Source organism: Canis lupus, chromosome 2 (genome assembly GCF_048164855.1).
Source record: "Canis lupus baileyi chromosome 2, mCanLup2.hap1, whole genome shotgun sequence".
NCBI lineage: Eukaryota > Metazoa > Chordata > Mammalia > Carnivora > Canidae > Canis > Canis lupus.
This window is the reverse complement of record NC_132839.1, coordinates 57,105,357-57,121,794: the sequence shown is the minus strand read 5'-3', so window position 1 is coordinate 57,121,794 and position 16,438 is coordinate 57,105,357. Positions and strand designations below refer to the sequence as shown.

At 42.2% G+C, this 16,438-nt stretch overlaps 1 protein-coding gene and 1 long non-coding RNA gene across 4 annotated transcripts in view; one reads left to right on the top strand and one right to left on the bottom strand.

Annotated features, from left to right (window-relative positions):
• The window catches only part of ADAMTSL3 (ADAMTS like 3), a 338,402-nt gene that overhangs the window by 37,932 nt on the left and 284,032 nt on the right, over positions 1-16,438 (bottom strand). For all 3 annotated transcript variants that reach the window (XM_072801596.1, XM_072801608.1, XM_072801605.1), the window contains exon 23: positions 15,942-16,070. In XM_072801596.1, the coding sequence (XP_072657697.1) occupies positions 15,942-16,070 (129 nt within the window). The remainder of the gene's footprint in view (positions 1-15,941; positions 16,071-16,438) is intronic.
• LOC140618752 (uncharacterized) overlaps positions 1-16,438 on the top strand; it is a 29,039-nt gene that overhangs the window by 4,495 nt on the left and 8,106 nt on the right. The window lies entirely within an intron of this gene.

Genomic DNA, 16,438 nt, shown 5'->3' with positions numbered 1-16,438 from the left:
TGGATCCAGTCTCCTCTTCCCCATTGCCATGGCCACTGCTATAGCTTAGCACCATAATTCTTCTCTAAATTACTGAAACAACTTCCCAGCTGGCTTCCCTACTTCCAAACCATCTTTCCATGTGAAGTCAGAGGGAGCAAAGTGCTGGTCCCTGCCTATCTACGGAGGCACATAGTCCTGGCAGTGCCAGCCTGTGCCACGCAGCTCTGACCACACCTCTGGCTGCCTCCTAACCCTGTGGCCGCAGACCCTCTGCTGTAGTCTGCTCAGTGTCCTGTCAGTGAGACTGCCAGGCCTGCCAGCTATCCTTACTCGTGCCTGTCACTCATCCACAGTGTTCCCACTTTCTCATCTTGGTCTACTCCTCTCACAACAGCCCTGGAGTTGCTTGTATTCCCCTCCCAGTTCCTATAGAGTCCTGTTCATACAGACACTATTGTGTTTGCGACATTGTATCACAGTTAAGACTGCAGCTTTCTGGGAGTTCCTTGTTTCAGCTGGGCATGCAGCAGGTGCTCAGGAAGCCTGTTGAATCCAAAGTGTGCAGGGCCCTTGCATGGATGTGTGGGTCCCTCCCCTGCTCCCCACTAACAAATCCATATGTGGAAGTCCTAACCCCCAGTGTGATGGTATTTGGAGATGGGGCTTTTGGGAGGTAATGAGGTTCAGATGAGGTCATGAAGGCGTGGCCCTTGTGATGGGATGAGTGCCCTTCTAGGAAGAGGAAGAAACGAGAGCTTGCCCACTCTCCATTTTTCCATCATGTGCAAAAGCAGTGAGAAGGTGCTCTTTGTGAGTCAGGGAGGGGACTTCACCAGACACCAAGGCTGCTGGCACTTTGATCTTGGGCTCCTGAGCCACGGACACTGAAACAGATGTCTGTTGTGATTCCCTCTCCCCACCCCCACCCCCCCAATCTATAGTATTTTATCAGCCCAAGCTGATAAAATCAGAGGAGGATTTATCAGAGGAGGATTTGGCTTTGGGTGAGTTGCCTATTATGGGATTCACCTGTCCTCAGGACCTCATGGTACACATTTTGTTAAAAAAAGAAAGAAAAGAAAAGCTCTCCAACATTTTTTTTTAGTCCATTTTGGTCACTAGTTATTCTGAAGCACAGTTACGTCCTAGATGCTTTAAGTCCCTCGTGCCTTTGCTTACATCACTTGGTGTAGGGGACAACATAAATGCCGCTCAGACTATCCTCCTCCCCCTGAAAAATCCCCTACACCTTTTATTAGTCATGAATTTATTCATCCAGTGAGTACTCTTTAGGTGCCTCCTGTGTGCCCCCACTCTGCCAGGTACTAGGGTCTTAGCCTTGCTGAAAGCTGAGCATCAGCTTCTTCTGCCTTTAAGCTTTCAGGAGGGAAGGAAGGGGTAAGACTCCCCTCAGGAGGCTGTCTCTTTCTCCAGCAAAGACGCCTCAGGCAAACAATCAGCCATGAGCTTCCTCTAGGCTGAGACGTGCCACGCCACTACACCTCAGAAGCCCCCAATCAGTGCCTTACACGCAGCAGGCTTGTTGATTAAATTCAACAGAACCAACTACAGGCTGGAGAAATAGTTTTGTTCTCTACAACTCCAGCTGTCTTTGGAAGAGGCTGGATGCTTTTCCTTCAGGACATTTTTCAAGATTTCAATGCATGCATTTGTAGGCAAGAGCCACATAACAGTGAGAGAAGAATTTGGAGTTTCTATGGCAATCCCAGGGGTTGGAGAAACCAGAAGGAGGATGGGATTGAGAAAGAAGAGGGAGCAGAGGAGCCACCTTGTGCCTCTGCCACAAGCCCTCAATTTTCAGCTTTGCTTTGACAAGTCACCAAATGCCTGGTATTAATGAATGTCTTGCTATGAGTAGAAACCTGTCAAGGAACTGAATTTCGTATCCCAGTCGATAGAGGGCAAGAGAGAGAACCTATCAGGTCAGTGCAAGAGGCAGAGCACCCAGGCCAGGGTAAGCCCCCCAAAACTGTCAGAAGTCAGTTCCAGAAGTCTTCCGGATTTCCAATCTCTGGAACTGACAGAGGTCAGAGACAATTCCACTTAAATCTCAACCTCAGAGTGGCAAGGGTATGATAGTGAGTTTATACACATAGTGATATTCTACATATACCAGGAAGTTCAGAGAACAAAACAGAACTTGGCAAGTTTGAAGATGCGAAAGGAGACACGAAGATCTCCAGCATGGAGGGAAGAGGAAGGAAGGTCTCCACCACAACTCGGCACCTACAAGCATCGTTACACATGTGAGCATTTTCAAAGAATGGAAGAAGCCAGAGGAAATTCAGATGGGATTCTTCATACTGCTGTTCTTTACGGTCTTTCAAAATAACAAATGTTTTCTCTGTTGAAACAGCTACAATATGTCAGAAATAGTTTAAACTTATTTATCTAACCTCAAAGACAGGCTATTTCCCCTAAGACGCGCAGCTCTGAAATACTCAACGTTCTGTTTCCACAATGCTGAAGTAGTTTTTGGAAGGCAAATGTTGTGGAAAAAAGTTCAGATCTGGAGGGGCTGTAAAACATGTGTTGCAGAAAGCCTGCACCTCTGGGTGTCTTTAAAATAGTCACTGTTTAAAAACAAATATCCTTCATCCTTGAAAGGTTCATGAAAAATTCCACACTACAAAATCCTTGGCCTATATTAGACTGCTCTAAAATGCTGGGTTTTTATATCAACATGTCACATATACTATACCTGATGTTTTCGTTCATTTCTTTGTTTCTTCTAGCTACTCAACACTCATACAATATTCTGTATTTTTTTCCCACATAACAATTGAGTTTGAGCTACCATTAGTTACTTCCAGGGCCTATGAAGAAATGGTGTTGTCAATTCATAGGATAAGAGGCAGATTGAACACATTGTAGACAAACCACACAGAGAGTCATTACTAATAAATGAAACAAACAAGAGCTCACAGTTCCAGTGTCAGAGAAAAAAACCTCAACACTTCCAGCACAGAGAATATACTCTTCTTGACAGTGGAGTCAATCTTCACAATATCATAAATTTTGTAAAAATATTCCCATTTTGAGTTAATCGCATACCCTTCCGTTCTTTTTGCCAATATGTAATCTACGCTTTTTGGATATAAAGGACTATTTATCAGTGATGCCATATCCAGAACTTCCTCCAAATATGCGAAAGGCTATGGTTTTTACCAACCACAGAACTCTCTTGAATAGCTGAAGTACTTTCTCTTCTTTAGCAAAATGATGTTAATGGATTGACATAATCAGGTCCCCAAGCAATTTGATTTGAGGAATTAGAAATAATCTGGGTTGTACCATCTAACCCCAAGAATCTTTCCCCAGAGACTTTTAAAATATGTTTCTTCTGCCATGGAGGAAAGGTGTCAACAAGCCTCTTCCTAGTGTGGCCATCCTTGACTCCTGCTTTGCTTGGGACTGGACAGTTCTCTTGAAGTCCACCAGTCATATCTCATGAGTGCTACACAATCCATTGCTGGATATTGGCCCCCAGGGGCTTGTTCATAGGCTAGAAAAGGCCCATGGGGGTTATTCCACATATTATCTTGAAAACAAAACCCTCCAGTGGTTCCTTGAAGAGTATGATTAAAAGTCAAAGCTGGTACAAATCAAGCACAGTGATGCATGCCGAAGTTATCCAAGTGGTATAAACCACTCACACTGGGTCAGAGACTTCTGCAACAACAGCTAAAATGAAGATAACCTTAGACATTCTGGAGGCCTTTCCTGATCAACAGCAAGTTTGATAATTGACCAATGTAACACCAGAATGCTGATGAACAAAGAGCTAAGATATGGTCCTCAAAGGCTACATGAAAAGTATTGCCTATTTGGAAATCATGTGCCATGACCTTGAAGTTGGCACTGTCATTGCTGCTATCATTGGCAAACCCAAAGCCAAGGCCGGGCTGATATCCCAGGGCTCTCCTTCCACCTCCCTCAAGGCTCCAGCTCATCTCTCGTTTTTCCAAGCTGCCCTCACTTACTTTTTAAAGTGGGTCCTTTCTCCCTAGGATTGAGGGGGAAAAAGATTCAGTTTTCCCAGCTCCATAGCTTGCACTCTTTCCAGAGGATACAGACGCAAAAGCCCTTTCAGTGTACGGGTACTGAGTGTTAATGAGAGCTCATCCTCTGGCCCCAGCCATCCAGCCCTCACTGTTCACCAAACATGCCTCACTCTGTGTATTGCTAAGATTTTCTATGTGCTCTTCTCTCCACAGTGGAGTATTTGCTATTCTCCTTTATCACGTGGAAAATTTCCTCTTTTTCTAAGATTTTATTTTTTCATGAAAGACATAGAGAGGGAGAGGCAGAGACATAGGCAGAGTGAGAAGCAGACTCCCTTTGGGGAGCCTGATATGGGAACTGGATCCCAGAATCCTGAGATCACAATCTGAGCCAGAGGCAGATGCTCAACCACTGAGCCACTTAGGCGCCCATCACTTGGAAAATTTCTGTTCATTCTTGAAGATCCATCACAGGCCCTCTTGTCCCTGACCCTCTTTGATTCTGTGGCTGATTCCTCTTCTGTGGACCTTAGCACACTGAGGTCTCAGCTGTTAACGGGCCTGATCCCACCTTCAGAATGAGCCCAGAGCATGGATGCAGACCCTTGCCCATCACTCCTTGTTACCCACTGTTTCCTGAGGATGTCTCTCATTTTGAGATAACATTTGAGATAAGTCCCAGGAGACTCTCTGGCCCTGTTTACTGACTAATGCATTGGTTCTTAACCTTGGATACACATTAGAATTGCCTTGGGAATTTAAAAAACACATTCTCAGGCCATACTACAGATAAATTAAATCAGACTCTCTGGGGTAGGGTGGGTGGATAATTTAAAGATAAATTAAATAAAAGAAAAGATAAGGAAAAACAGAGGGGCACCTAAGCTGGATGTTAGTAGAGATGCTGAAATCTATTCAGGTCCTATGGTGTTTTCCCCACAATGAGGTTTTTTGTTTGTTTGTTTTGTTTTGTTTTGTTTTTTATCACCAGGTCTTGAATCCTTTTTCAGACTATAGCAAGAAGCCCTCATGCTTTTTTATTTCGGGGGGTTGAATTCCAACAAGATTTTTCTCTCCTTTAGCTCCTGGCCCTGTGTGGGTCCTGTGGGCCCTATCCCAGAAAGGCATAGTTGAGGCAAAGGAGTGAGAGCGATGGATGGGTCATGGGAGGGCTTTCACCGGTTCCATGTATTTTATACAATAAATATTCCTCCAGCCCCTACAGCTATCCTGTGCCCTCTGTCACTATCTGGGGGTCTCAGCATACACAGGGAGAAGCTGACGCTCTTGGGGGACAGAACAAGCGAGAGCCTTTCTTATAGGATAAGTAGGTGTAATCGGTTTGATGTTGGCTCTTGCTGGCTTTTAAGAAAAGCCTCCCAATTGTTTACTAGCAAATCTCATACAAGTCTGGGAAACTCAGCACTAGCCACTCTGGCTCTGGCTCTAACAGCATCCTGAAGAACCAAGAGAACACAAGGTCAGCCTAGAGCCACCACGGGGGACCCATGGAATTGAAGCAAGTTATTTGTTTAGAAATCTGCGCTTCAAAAGATCACCAAGAGAATACCAGATGTCTGAAAGCACAGAGGACAAACCTAGTTCCTGCCCTCCTGGATCCCCACAGGTCTATCCTACACAGAACACAGGCTCAAACAGGACCAAGTCTGGGTCATTTTATTAACATTACAATTTAGGTGGATTTAATGAGTCTCCATGTGAGAAACACAGTAATGAAAAAAACTGTGAGGTGAAAGTTATTTAAATCTGAAATAAGATGTAATTGTGGAAAGGTTATGTGTTATTTTGGAAGAGGAAGTCTGTAGCTTTATTCTTTTATTTTTTTAAGATTTTATTCACTTGAGAGAGAGAGAGAGAAGAAAGAGAGAGAGAGAGAGAGCAAGGGGAGGGGCAGAGGGAGGCAGAGAAGCAGACTCCACGCTGAGCAAGGAGCCCGACATGAGACTTGATCCCAGGACCCTGGGATCATGACCTGAGACAAAGGCAGACATTTAACTGACTGAGCCACCCAGGTGCCCAAGGTTATGTGTTATTTTGGGAGCAGAAACTTGCCATGGGGGTCATAGGCCCTACTCCAGTGTTCTACCCAGTGGTTCCCAAACACTGCTGGTAGTAGAACCAATTTTATTTTATTTTATTTTATTTTTTGTAGAAGAAAATCTAGTTTATAAAACCATAAAACAGGAAGGTCTTTTAGTTGAACTGTACATTGGCAGAAAGGGTAGGCAGGGTAGAAAAGTAAGACTGGGGTCCTTGACAAGGCTCCATGGAATCTACAGTTTGAAAACCACTGGCTTATTTGCTGGTCTACTGATAGTATACAGGAGAAACGTTAGTTGGAGACAGGGAATGAGTGGGCCTAGGATGTGAAATTACATGATAAAAGGCCTATGGGTCAGTGTGTTTTTATCATGCGAAAGAGTGAAGGTGAATGTGGGGCTGGATGTCCATGAGGTTTGGGGACAGAGAAACATACTGGTGGTACTGAAGATAGAAGTAGGGTATAGACACCTGAGGATGAAAGCAGTGTTGTTGATAACAGGACCAAACCACAATAGCTGTGGTCTGGAGGCTTTAAGACATGCATGACTCAGTATCCGCAGACACACACACCCAAGCCTGAGGCTTTTTGCAATAAGTATGAAATTTGATAGGTTCTAGAATAGCCCTGTTTTTCATCTTGCATATTTAGCTACCTTATTCTAGCATTTCTTGCTACTTCTTAATTGTGTAGAGACTCATGTTTTCTCCATATGGGAAATGATGTGAATCAAAGATGAGGAGAAAATCTTTACTTGAGGAGCACTGAGAATGGAGCTTCCACAGATAGATATTCAAAGAACAGCAAATGGTTTTAAAAATGAGTCTTTTTAATCCACTAGCTCAATAATCCAAATATGAACACAAAGAGATCTGGGGCAAGGGTACCAAGGTTTAGGTGAGGGAGTGAAGAGTCATTACTAGACAGACCCTTTCCTGTCATCGTCATAGTAATGGTAGAAGCATGTGTCTGGGGGCAGGTGGGCCTCCATCAGCCTGGGTGCTGACCCAGCTTGCTGAGGCAGACCCCTGACCTAACACTGGTCAGCATCCCACCGGCGAGCGAGCAAGAGCCAGCCTCTCTGTGCATGCTCCCTGGACTCTCAATCTCACACCATGGGGGCAATTCTGCAGGCCAGAATTGGGCCCTGGTTGTTGCCTATACCTGAGCCTCTGACGCTTGTCTCCAAGCTGTGGCACTTCCTAATTCCCCCCTCAGAACTTTTGTCTTGACATCCTTCTCTTTGAATAGCACTCTGGAGTTCCCATTTCTTCTGTCTCAAGTCCAGATTCTCCTTTTCCATCCAGTTCCTTTGGGGTCACACAGACTTGGGATTAAATCTGAGTTTACCCTCTCACTAGATATATAGACATGGGAAGTAACTACACGTATCTGAGCCTATTTATTCACTAGCAAAACAAAAACAATAATCATATCCACCTTGTAGGCCGTTCATATTTTGACACATTAAATTATTAATGATGAGTTTTGATGGATTTTCAATGTGCACCTTACGAGATGCTATCTATCAGCATACACTCCTTTAGCTCTTTGCAATGTAGTGTCTCTCTGTGTTCAACTCAACTGCTATGTGCCAACACTCTGGGCTGGCCTGGGAATACCTGTGTTCCAGATCTTCAATTAGTGACACATCGGTTGCTAAATGCCAGATATGCTGGCTCTCCCTGTTGGACAAATCAGAAGCATTTAATATCTTGAGTAACTGGTCCAACAGACCAATCAATTGGCCATAATACAATTCCACTGATTTCAATTAATGGCTTTCTGCAGTTTCTTTCCCCTCTATCATTTCATCCACGCTGTAGGTAGTATGCTCTTTCTAAAACACAGATTAGCTCACACTACTACTCCGCTTCAAATTTTTCTTGCCTCCCCACTGCCAATGAAATGAAGTCCAAGGGTTTTAGCCTGACATTAAACGCCCTTCACAATATGGTTCCAACTTATACTTCCAAAGCCACCTCTTCCCACTCTCCTTCACACCCTCTGTTTTAAGTCACCCAGATCTGACTGTGGTTTTGCAAATAAGCCAGGAGCTTTCATGTTTCTGTGCTTTTGCATATATGCTGTTTCTTCTGCTTCAAATGGCCTTTCTTTTTGTTCCAAGTCTCCTGGTTGTAACATCATCTGTTCTGTAAACCTCTAATCCTTTAGAAGCCTTAACTATTCTCTCCTGTAGGTGTGTGATGCACTTCATACACACAGATTTCTGCATTTGTTATATCATAGTCTTTGTCTATAAAGCTGTAGACACCAGGTCTTATTCATCCCTGCACACTAAAGAACGAGATTGGACTTAGCACATGCTTAGTGAATGTTTGCTGAATGGATGGAAAAAATGTGTGGAATTTCCAACCACCTATGATTGATTGTTTGATTGAATATAGTATTAAGAGAGGAGGGTGCTGGGAAGACTTCTGTATCACAGGCAGAAGTAGGGGAAAGCAAGGGATGGGTAGCCTTTTTGAGTGGGAGAATAGGTTTTAAATATACTTAAAAATAATTGTAGCAATTTTAAAGATTTTTTTAAATTTTTTTATTGGAGTTCAATTTGCCAACATATAGCATAACACCCAGTGCTCATCCTGCCAAGTGCCCCCTCAGTGCTCTTCACCCAGTCACCCCAACGCCTCGCCCACCTCCCTTTCCACTACCCCTTGTTCGTTTCCCAGAGTTAGGTGTCTCTCCTGTTTTGTCACCCTCACTGATACTTTCACTCATTTTCTCTCCTTTAAGGATTTTATATGGTTTAAAAATGGATAACCATAATATAGAAGAGGGCATACATTTCAAAAACCATAGGTTGAGAAAAACAAATTAGTTTTAATATGGCCAAAAGCAACAAAATGTTTAGTTCATAAAATAGGTGCAAGCAGATGATCCTCCGGTTTTCTTTTTAAGTATTCTGAAAATTATATGCCAAATTTTGTAGGTGAATGTATTTTTCTGAAGCAATGGTTCTTTTTCTTTAGAGAGGCTCAAAGAGATTTGTGATTTAAAGATGTTAAGTGACTACCATTGAACTCTACACTACGTAATATAAACCAATGGCTTTTGGGTGAAAATAATTGTCAGAGAGATGAGCTACATATAGGACTTTAACCATATCATTTTGTTGTACCACAAAAATGTTCTCAAAATCCTCCCCTGTAAGGGAAATTATTAAACCCAGTAAAGAAAGCTAGTAATTCCATTAGACATCACCAAAACTTTAGGTATACTCAACAGAATTTTAATCCTAAAAAAATCTCATGATTAAGAAACTACTTTTAAATTTATGTCATATGTTCTGACCACCATCTCTTAGACATTGAAAGGCTTTCCTTCCCTCTACTCATGTTGTGGAGCACCAAGCACCCCACTGTTACCTGGGCACACTGGTGCTTCCCACCACCTGCTTGTCTATATACGGTAGGGGGTTAATCCTGTAAACTCCCACCTACATGTTTCCCTATCCTTTCCCATCCATGGGCAGCATAACACTGATAGGGATGTAGGGCTTAAACCCACACCACTAATAAGATACTCTTTCTAGAAGGCAATTTGTGATAAGCATTTTGAGTTATCGAAATTTTAATGCCTTAAGATATTATAAAAACATTGAATGACCTGTGATTCAGTAATTCTAATCCTGTTAATCTGTTTTAAAAATTAATCTCAACAACACAAAAACGTTATACGCACAAAAAACGTTCCTTATATAGCTATATGTTACTGTAAAGAGTATAAGCAGCTTAACTTTCCCTAAATAAGAGAATGGCTTAGTTGAGCTGCATTCATATCATTTGTGAAGCAATTAAATTATATTTATGTTTTTTTTTTTTTAGTGTCATGAGAAAATTCTGACTTAATGAGAAAAGGTTGCAGGAATGCAACAAAGAGGAAATGCTGGTTGTGTCTTTGTGATGGAATTATGGGAATTTCTTTGCTTTTTAATGCTTTGCTGTGCTAATTATTTTATAATGAGATGTGTTACTTTTTATAAGGAGACAAGAAAACTGAAAATAGGGGGGACCTTTGGAGCAGAAGGAGTGCTAGCTTCAGAAGCAGTGAACTCAGCTCTCCCATGGACTAGGTTTATCCCTTTGGTCAGGTCCCTCTTCTCTGGGTCTTGTTTTCAAAACATAAGGACTCTATATTCAACTACCAAGACCAAGACCTGGGTGGTTTCCAGTCAAGGCCATCTACATTGCTTCAAATCACCCTCTGTGAAAGATGTTTTTCAAATGGTGAAATTCCGGTTTCACCAAATCACAGATTCTTACAGTATTTGGTTCCTTCTTTTATCATTACAACTATAGTGTTTGAATCATAATATAGGTAAATGAGTTTTTCACAGACTGGTGTTTCAGCTCCAAGTAACTCCTTGATAAGGACATTGTAACTACCTTTTTTTTTCCACTAAAAATTTTTTCATTGAAGTAGGGTTGATATATAATATTAAGTTGGTTTCAGGTGTATATCACAGGGATTCAGCAATTATACAAATTATGAAATGCTAACTACAATATATGTACTATAGTATTATTGACTATATTCCCTGTGCTGTACTTTTCATCCTCATGACTTCTTTACTTTATAATTGGAAGTCTGTACCTCGTCACCCCCTTCATCCAGGTCACTATCTACCCCTCCATCTCCTCTTTGGCTCTTTAGAGAGAGATCTTTCTGGGTTCCCTCCTCAGTCTTCCTGATATTGGGTAAGAAGTTTGTTGGCACTCAGTTATAAGCCCAGACTGGCCAGGTATCTTAGCTCAAACATTTTTCCTACTTTTACTTCCATTTGTCCCAGATTCCTGCAAAAGACCAAGGATCTAGGGTAGAATTTTAGGGCTGGTCATCAGCCTCCAATCCCTTATTCTGTAACAGAGAATCACGGTTGAGTATGTGACAGGACCAATGTCCCACAGCACAGCAGAGGCAGGGTCGAGAGGAAAACCAAAAAAACCACGGGTCTAGGATGCAAAATTAGTTCCCATTCATATTGGACTATATTTGCTTTAATTCTTGGTTAAGCAGTAAAGCATCATAGCTAAGCTAAAGTTCCTGCCCCAAACTTTTTCTCCTTTTTTTCCTGGCAGTACCGACAACCCTGCCACTGGTGTCCATCCTTCCTGGGAACATCTGTGCATTTTTGCCATTACTTACATACTGATAAGTGGTACCTATGATTGTGTTGTCTTGAAAACTTTGTAGTGTTATCCTATTGTGGGTATTCAGATTATGATTTTAATGAGATACAATTTATATACTGTAAAATTCACCCTTCCAAGGGTACACTTCAGGGACTTCTTTGGCACATTCATAAAGTCATGCAACCATCTCTACTTGATAATTCCAGAACATTTTCATCCCCTCAAGAAATGTGTGCCCATTAGTCATCCCTGCCATTTAGTCTCTTAGTCACCAGCAGCATCTTATCTGTCTCTGTGGATTTGCCTGTCCTAGACACTTCGTGGAAATGTAATTACACAATATGTAATCTTTTGTGTCTGGCTTCTCTCACTCACCACAGTTTTTCAAGATCTATCCATGTGTTAGCATGGATCAGCCCTTCATTCCTTTTTACGGCCAAAGAAAATTGCATTGCATGGATGTGCTACATGTTGTTTGTCCATTTATCAGTTGATGGACATGACATTGTTCCTACTCTTTGCTATCAGCATTCATGCACCAGGGTTGTGGGGATGTGTGTTTTTATTTGTCGTGGGTGTGTATACCTAGGAGTGGAATTGCTGAGTCTCACTTTTGGGAGAACCGTCAGATTATTTTCCAAAGCAGCCATAGGATTTTAAATTCCTCTTGCAGTGCAAGAGGGTTCTGACTTCTCTACATTTTCCACACTTTTATGATCTTTAATGCTTATACATTCTGATTACAGCCATTACAGAGAGGAAAGTGGCATCTCATGACTATGTTTTCTATGCAACTGATGAGTCACTAAACCGTACATATGAAACTAATAATACGTCAATATGTTAATTGATTTTCATAGAATTTGAAAAAAATAAAGAAAAGAAAGTGGTATCTCTTGTGGTTCTGACTTAGGCTTCCCCAATGACTAAGGACGTTGGGCATCTTTTTATGTGCTTATTGGTCATCTGTACATTTTTGGAGAGATGTTCACTGAGATCATTTGTCTGTTTTAAACGAGGTTGTCTTTTTCTTGCTGAGTTCTAAGAGTTCCTTTTATATTTTGGACAATCTCTTACCAAATATATGATTTGCCAACATTTTCACTCATCCTGTGGGCTTTGTACTTTCCTGACATGTCCTTTGCAGTAAAAAAGTTTTTCAGTTTGAAGAAGCCTGTTGACCCACTTGTTTGTTTTGGTGTTTATATCCTAGCTAAGAAACTATTGCCTGGGGTTCCTGGGTGGCTCAGTCAGTTAAGTGTTGGACTCTTGATTTTGGCTCAGGTCATGATCCCTGAGTCATGAGATCAAGCCCTGCATCAGGCTCCCTGCTCAGCACGGGGCCTGCTTAAGATTCTTTCTCTTCTTCTACCCCTGCTTTTGTTCTCTTTCAAATAAATAAATCTTAAAAAAAAAAATTATTGCCTAACCTAAAGTGACTAAAGTGACCTAAAGAATTGTGCCTGTTTTGTACTAAGGGCTTCATAGTGTTAACTTTCAAATTTAGGTTTTTGATTCACCATGAGTTATGTTTTGTATATGATATAAGGTTCCACTTCATTCTTTTGCAAGTGGGTGTCCAATAGCACCACCACCATTTGTGGAAAAGATGACACTCTCTCCCACCTTGAACCTTCTTAGTAGCCCTCTTGAAAGATCATGCTTTAAAGATTTACCTGTGTTGATTCAGCAGCTCTAATTTATTCATTTTACTACTTTATAGTATTCCAGGAAATGAATATATTTTCATGGCCTCTTTCTCCTGCTGGTAGAGATTTAGGTTGTTTTTATTCACATTTTTTTCTTTCTCTTTTCATTTCTCTCTCTCTTCCCCTATCTCTGTGCACATTCTAGTTAACCGTCTCTTTACCTTGTTACAAAGGCTACCCCTGCAAGTAGAATTTCTGGCATCCAGAGGAGCCTGACACACAAAAACCATGCTACAGCAGAGACTCAGGTTAGCTGCACTTCTAATGAGCTTGAGTATGAAAAACAAGCAACACAGAATATACATGCAATAGAAAATTATAAAATAGAAAATTATAGAAATTTATAGAAATTTGCAAAGTAAATGATAGATAATTATAAAATAAATGATGTTCTTACTTAAGCATTAACACTAGGGAAAAAAAAATGCACAGCTAGATTTATCAGTAACTTTTCTCAGATGAGCTTTTCTTTCTTGCCAGAAGGTGGCAGAGAGGATGCAGCTTAAACTCATCTTCCTCCATTTTTAAAGGGAAAAAAAAATTCTTTTTAAAGATGAAGGCAAATAACTTGTGCAACTTAAAACTTCTAACTTTTAAACATACAGATTTGCAGGTTCTAATATTTAATACAGTTACTGAAATATTACCTAAGAGTGACTGGAGACAATCACTTTGGATATCTGTATACCTGAATTAAAACATATTTGGCCATAACAACAACAACAACAAAAAAACCTATGAATCTGTCTAAAAGGTATGAATAGATGAGCTCACTATAATTACTGGAAAATATTTTAAGGTTAACTGAGAAGAGAAAAATACATACATGCCACTGATTCACGGAAATAGTATCAATTTGCAATATGAAAATATAATTTTGAGAAGCAGCATTCAAGTTTGTAAATGCTCTATTGCCCTCACCTATAAATGAGGGACTGGATTCCATGAAACCCAAAGTCCCTCCTTCCACTAACATGGTGCCTTTCCCACTGTAGAGACGAGGGTAGGAAGGTCATATATGAGCCAGGGACAGAACTGTCTGTAAAATCCAAGTTTTCTGACCCTTCACCACCTTCCCCATCTGTCTTTAAAAAGACGGATCTCCATAAAAAGCTGTTCCTATGGCTTCTGCCCATAAGAAAACACAGTAAGTTCACTATAGGTTTATTTAAAATGGCACATAACTCAAAGTGAGACAGGTTTATTTTGAGAAGAAAGGTCCTGATGAGTCCCCAGGGTCCAGCCCATAGGGGATGGCTGCCAGGAAAAGAAAAACCCAATGGGGCAGCTCCCAGTAGGAGAAAGGAGTGGGGGAGGAGGCAGAGGAGTGCTCCCAACACCAAGCTCCATCCAGACCCCAGGGGTGCAGAGGCGAGGGGCAGGAAGGAGGTAGAGAAAGGTCAGAAAGAGGCCCACATGCTGACGGGGCCTGGCCCAGTCAATAAAACCCAGACGAGTTTAATGTCTTTGCTGGAGGTTTCACTCACAAGAGCAGTTGCCACTGAATCCGGCCCCCGACTTATGACAGCAAGTAATACACCAGGATCCTTTCAATGGCTTATCCCCTGAATGCCTGATTTTAAACTATTGTGGAAGTAAGAAATTTAGAAATAATGTTAAAAGTTGAGGTTTCTCTTAATAGAAGTCAGATCTATTTTGCAGAATCCTCTGCAGGTGTAGGGCTGGAGAAACTCTAGCCGTTTGTGGCTTGGCAACTGCAAAGTTCCGTTCTGCTTTTCTCCTCCGTGCGGCCAGAGAATGCGGGCCCGTTCTGTAATGGTAGGTGCGCTCTGCCAGAAAACTCACATATTTGTGGGTGGAGTCAGTTGGGAGGCTGGAGGGATTTTGCAAGTCTGCGTAGGCCAAACACTGCAGGGACTTCCAAGGGGTGAAAAATAATACCTTGGGGGTTAGCAAATTTCCACTGCTTGATGAGCCAAAGATGCAGCTCTGGAAACATGGCAAAGGAACAGATCATCACAGTGAGGGAGTGCCTGGAAGGTAGGGGGATGTGTCCTAGGATCACTTCACTACATGCATGGTCACTATGTTACCAAGAACAGCAAAAGGACTCCCTGGGTCACCCTGGTTATCTGGGCCACGGTCTCTGTCAGATTCATCTGAAGTGGCTACAACTTACAGGGACCCTATTAGCTGGAATTGAGGGAGACACAGTCGCCCTGGCAATGAATGAATGTACAGTAAATCACGGGCATGCCCTCAGTCACCTTAAAATAGATCTTCATTGCAAAGAGTTCACAAATCTCACTGAAAAACTGATCAAAATTATTCACACAGCTCCCCTGACCCCATAAAATGTACATGTGTGCAGGATATAACATTTATCCCAGTTTGGGGATGCATGGGTCCATGTTAAGACTTAAGAATCTGTGATTTAAAGAGAAAGAATGGCCTGACATCAGGGCAAGTTGGGACTGCAAGTGTTGTTTCTATTAAAGAAAGAAGGAGTCAGAAAGAAAGCTTATCTGCCATTGCAAACAATGCAGAATGAGCCACTGAGGCATAGACTGGTTATGCTTGCCTTAGGATTGTCCAGGATAGAGAGAGTGTAGGCCAGGAGACCCTAATATTCCCACCCCCAAACCTGGTTTTTGCCTAGCTGGGGGACACATCTAACAATTTCCAGCAAATCCCCTCCCTGACACTCTGCTTACTCAGCAACTACAGGACTAGAAGTTGGCCTGTCATGTAGGTCTGCCCACAGAGACACAGTGTCCTGGGTTGGCCAATATGAGCATGCCAGTGTGCAAGGCAGTCACAGTCCTCACTGGAAAGGGATAAATGGGGATTCTATTTTACACACTGGTCTCATATGAGTTGGTCTCACCCTTGAGAGACAGATCCACTGTCAGGTTGCTGGAAAATCAGATCTTTAAGCCAATCAGGCTGAGGTCTGAGATGTCAAACTGCCAGCTGACATCTCCTGGCAACAGTAGACTGGCCATGCCCCCCTTCACCCCCCCACACTGGAAATGCCCATACTTGCCTTTTACAGGACATTGGATTGTCACGTCTGCCTGCAGGGCTGCCTCTATGATGCCTCCAACCACAACGGACAGATGGCTGTGTTCCAGTCTGCTGATATTTCTTTCAATAGACAAGATGGCAGGTGCCTCTTAATTCAAAGGGAGCAGGAAACTGTGTTAGGTGCAGGCTTTTGCTCCGATTAAACCCTGCTGCATTTGGTAAACTTGGTTGTGCTCTGTAAGAGCAGGGGCAGAGTCTGGCTCTCTCTGTATCCCTCATGGTGCCCATTAGGATTTCCACATACACAGCCAGGGGGTGCCTAGTGCACAGATGGACAGGCAGACAGATGGACGGACACAGTCAAAGAGATACCCACAGGGTGCACAGCAACAACCATAGATGGGTTATGGGGTTATTCTGGTTTTATGACCAGAATAGAAGATAACTCTCCCTTTGATAAATCAAAAAAGATGGAATTCAGCAGTTCATAAAAAGCCAAGGAGGCAGGGGAGGGCA